General features: G+C 51.6%; 1 protein-coding gene across 1 annotated transcript in view; it reads right to left on the bottom strand.

Moving 5' to 3' along the window:
- Positions 1 to 2,475: 2,475 nt before the first annotated feature.
- The window catches only part of Ticam1 (toll like receptor adaptor molecule 1), a 7,256-nt gene continuing 6,224 nt past the window's right edge, over positions 2,476 to 3,507 (bottom strand). Inside the window, exon 3 of the mRNA XM_026784402.1 lies at positions 2,476 to 3,507. Within this exon, the coding sequence (XP_026640203.1) occupies positions 3,188 to 3,507 (320 nt within the window). The 3' untranslated portion in view covers positions 2,476 to 3,187.

Raw genomic sequence — 3,507 nt, 5'->3', positions numbered from 1 at the left:
CTATAATGAGATCTGGTGCCCTCTTCTGGCCTGCAGGCAGAATGCTGTATACATAATAAATTTTAAAAATGAAAAAAAATGTCCAGCATGAATCCCAGGAGGTAGGGGCAGTTGGGTCTCTGTGAGTTTGAAGCCAGCCTGGTGTTCAGGACAAGCAGAACTACAACATGAGACCCATCCCACCCCACCCACCACCCAACAGAAATCACAAAGGGTTAGCTAGCTAGGGCCACACCCTGCTGAGGCTGCCACCAGGGGACATTAGACTAGGGACCCTGGAGGTCAGAGAATGTCCAGCCAAACTTCCAGCCCCTCAGACTTCCTCTTCCAGAAACTTCCTTTAATCAAGCCACCAGTTCTGCCCCGTCACAGCCCTAAGACTGTATATGCGCAGACACGGCCTTGCTGTGTCCCAGTGCCCAGCACAGCGCAGGTCCACGCACAGCAGGTACGAAGTAATGACTCGTTAAGAGTTCATGTAGGTTAGAGCTGTGGCTCAGAGGTAGACCACCTTGTCCACCTCCACAAACAAATTTAAGAGGGAACCCTGTAGAAAATGAACGTTTTTTGACTTGAGACAGGGTCTCCCACAGCCCAGGCTGGCCTCAAACTTGTTAAGTAGCCAAGATTGGCCTTCAATTCTTGGTCTTTTTTCAGTCTCCCAAGTGCCAGAATAATTAAATTACATTTCTTGCTCTATTGTGGGTGTGCGCATGTGCACTGTGCATGGCCCTTCCCGTGTGGGTCCTGGCAAGGGAACTCAGGTCAGGAGGCTTCATGACAAGCACCTCTACCAGCTGAGCCATCTCTCCGGTCCCTGTCCCCGCACCCCACCAAATCCAGGGGGAATGAATTGAAAGGGAGCTCTCTGCCCTTCCCTACCTGTCCTCCCTACACCTACACTCCCTTCCCACTTCCCCCCACTGTACCCCTAACACGCTCTGTCCTGCTCCAGGGCCTTTGCTTGGGCTCTCCTGTCCATGTACACCGCAGGACAGGCTGTCACCTCCCTGCCCATTCCAAGTCCCTTTGAGCTTTCCTAAGTCCCCTGGCTTTCTTTACTTTCTTTACTCCTTTTCCTCTTCTGCACCCTGGAACCGCGTAGCAAGAGCCCAGCCCCTTTCCAGCCTCTGACCCCAGCAAACGGACAATCCCACACACCATCGGTCAGATGACTTCACTGCATACCCGCCCTCCTAGAATCTCCGACTGGTGCTGGTTTCACTTCAGCTCCGCCATGCACAGAACAGCCCTGACCAGGTCTGACTCAGAGACTGAAATAGCGAGGGGAGTGATTCATGCCCTCCTGCAGCATCAGCCAGGGCCTGGAACAGCCCTCAGGCTTGGCTGTTTGTGGGATGGCCCCACAGTTGCCCGTCCTGGGAAGTCTAGCATTGTGCTCCCCTAAATTCTGACTAGAGTGATGCTGAGAGCCAGAATTCAGTGCTGGGCCTCAGTTCTCCCCATCTGTAAAAATGGGTCCACATTTCACAGAGGGCTGGGATGTCTGGGCACATTAAAATCTCCTGGTTTTCTGAGACAGGGTTCGTCTGTGTAGCTCAGGCTGTCCTGGAACTCACTATGTAGACCAGGCTGGCCTCTAACTCACAGAGATCTGCCTGCCTTTGCCTCCCAAGTGCTGAGATCAAAGGTGTGTGCCACCAACGCCTGGCTCACAGGGCTAGGTAGAGAGACCTCGTCGCAAACTAAACACAAATAAATAAAGAGTGGGGGAAACAGGATAAATAAATGATAAGAAAATGAATGCACAGGGATGGCTGAGTGCTTAAGAGCAGTGGTTCAGAGACCCCTAGTCCAGTTTCCAGCAACCACAACTGTCTATAACCAGCTGCTCCCAGCCTTCCTAACGCGGAGACCCTTTCATACAGTTCCTCATGTTGTGGTGACCCTCAACCACAGAAATGTTTCCCTCACTACTTCATAGCTGTAATTTGGCTACTGTTAAGAATTGTAATGTAAATTTCTCAGTTTTCCAATGGTCTTAGGTGACCCCTGTGAAAGGGATGTTGGGCTCCAAATGGGTCGCGACCCACAGGTTGAGAACCACCCATAACTAGTTCCATGAGACCCAATGCCTTCTTCTGGTGTGCATACATGCACAAAGACAACTATATACATAAGACACAAAAGCGAGTAAATAAAATCCTTTAAAAAATAAAGGAGTGCTTACTGTTCTTGCAGAGGATGCTGGCTAGGTTTCGAGCACCCACAGCAAGGGGTTCACATCTGCCTGTAACTCTCTGACTTTCAAGGTGCACATAAACTCACATAACCTCGCACACATACCCATAAATAAAAATAATACATCTGTTTAAAAAATTAAAACCAATAAATAAGTTGAGGTGAGACAGCAGAGGGCCAGAGATGCAGAGTCGCACAGCCTTGGCTGAACCTCACCACACGCTCACACGCCAAGGAAAACTCGCTGTAGCAAAATCTGTCAAATGATTTTTAAAAAACAAACAAAAAACTTTCTTTTACTGTATGAGAGTGAATTTGAAGTGTCTATCACAGGGACCCACACGGAGGAGGAGGACCGGCTCAAACAGGTTGTCCTCCGACCTCCACACATGTAATACATAAATAAATGCACAAAACAACCAAAATCACCAGAAACCCCCCAGTGTCTGTTTTTCTTCTCCTTTCTGCGATATGGCCGCCCGCCGCCACCATCAAAAAAAGCCTACATTTCCTAGAGTCCCTTGCAGCAAAAGGCCACATGTCCCGTGCTGACCAATGGGATAAGAATTCATCCACAGCTTCCGATTCCTGCCTCTCAGGGAGCCCGCTGGCTCTCGAGCTTTCAGCCCTGGCGAAGCAGAGTCTCCTGCTGGTTTCTTGAGGGCGGTGGTGGGTGGGGGACGCTGGCTCATGACTCAGCTGCTAATAACTTTATTATAAAGACAGGACTCTCTCCATTGCCCCAGCACTGCATCCTCCCCAGAGACAGCACGTGCCACACTGAATGAAGGTCACGTAGCTGCTGGGAGCACCTCGGAGGAGCCCGCGGCCCCATCGACTTCTTTCCACCTAGAGGATGCAGGATGGGGGGTTCCACAGAGTCCTGTGCAATGTCCAATAGAGTTATGGGTTCCCAGGCCCTGAGTTTACAGTTGAGGTCCAATTTATGGCCACTGTGTGCACCCGAGTGTCCCCTCTCCCACTGTCACTCCGGATCAAGCAAGGATTCCCCCTGGTCATTCGGAGGGCCCAAGCAGGGTTCCTCCAGACACTCCGTCTTTTCGTCTGTCGACTGGGCCCCCGACTGGCCCCACATGTGGTTGTTGACCCCCAGCTGAACCATCTGGGCATGGTGAATAATGAGAGGACCTGGAGTCTGGGGGGCTGCTGAAGAGGCAGGTGGGAAGGGTGGGGACTGTGGGGAAGAGACTGGAGGCTGCGGGAAAGACGGAGGCTGCGGGAAAGGTGATGGAGGCTGCGGGAAAGACGGAGGCTGCGGGAAAGGTGATGGAGGCTGCGGGAAAG

The sequence above is a fragment of the Microtus ochrogaster genome, chromosome 22, assembly GCF_000317375.1.
Source record: "Microtus ochrogaster isolate Prairie Vole_2 chromosome 22, MicOch1.0, whole genome shotgun sequence".
NCBI lineage: Eukaryota > Metazoa > Chordata > Mammalia > Rodentia > Cricetidae > Microtus > Microtus ochrogaster.
Note: the sequence above shows the minus strand (reverse complement) of the source record. Positions and strands in the feature narration are given on the sequence as shown.